Source organism: Eimeria mitis, genomic scaffold, assembly GCF_000499745.2.
Source record: "Eimeria mitis Houghton genomic scaffold, Emh_scaff4979, whole genome shotgun sequence".
NCBI classification, from domain to species: domain Eukaryota; phylum Apicomplexa; class Conoidasida; order Eucoccidiorida; family Eimeriidae; genus Eimeria; species Eimeria mitis.
The window spans coordinates 3,716-4,528 of NW_013573276.1; the positions used below are offsets into that span (position 1 = coordinate 3,716).

Consider the following 813-nt stretch of genomic DNA (forward strand, 5'->3'; position numbering starts at 1 on the left):
AGCAGCAGCAGCAGCAGCAGCAGCAGCAGCAGCAGGAGGGGGAGCAGGAGGGGGAGGAGGAGGGGGAGCAGGGGGAGCGGGGAAAGGAGAAAGAAAAAGAACAGCAGCAACTGCAGCAGCAGCAGCAGCAGCAGCAGAAGGAACTGCAGCAGCAGAAACTGCAGCAGGAGCTGCAGCAGCTGCAGCAGAAGAGGCAGCAGCTTCGTGCTGCTGTTGCTGCTGTCTTTGGGTGGCCTACGCTGCCGCTGCTGGTGGTTAGGGGGAAGCCCGTGGGGGGGGCAGATATACTGCAGCAGCTGCAGCAGCAGCAGCAGCTAGCTCCTTTGTTAAGAGGAGAACATGTAGATGTATAAATAAATATAAATAAATATAAATAAATAAATATAAATATAAATATATAAATAAATATAAATATATAAATGTATTTATGGGTCGGTGGGGGCAGATATACTGCAGCAGCTGCAGCAGCAGCAGCAGCAGCAGCAGCAGCAGCAGCAGCAGCAGCTAGCTCCTTTATTAAAGGGAGAACATGTAGATGTATAAATATAAATAAATAAATATAAATATATAAATATAAATATATAAATATATATAAATATGTAAATATATTTATATATTCATATATATTTATATATATTTATATATATTTATTTATTTATATATATTTATATATATGTGTGGGTGCTGATATACTGCAGCAGCTGCAGCAGCAGCAGCAGCAGCAGCAGCAGCAGCAGCAGCAGCTAGCTCCTTTGTTAAGGGGAGAACATGTAGACTTATAAATATAAATATAAATATATATATATATATATA

At 41.1% G+C, this 813-nt stretch overlaps 1 protein-coding gene across 1 annotated transcript in view; it reads left to right on the plus strand.

Annotated features, from left to right (window-relative positions):
• EMH_0078960 (uncharacterized protein) overlaps positions 1-353 on the plus strand; it is a gene marked incomplete at both ends in the record, with an annotated part of 2,386 nt that extends 2,033 nt beyond the window's left edge. The window contains one exon of the mRNA XM_013500063.1: positions 1-353. Within this exon, the coding sequence (XP_013355517.1) occupies positions 1-353 (353 nt within the window).
• Positions 354-813: the final 460 nt, after the last annotated feature.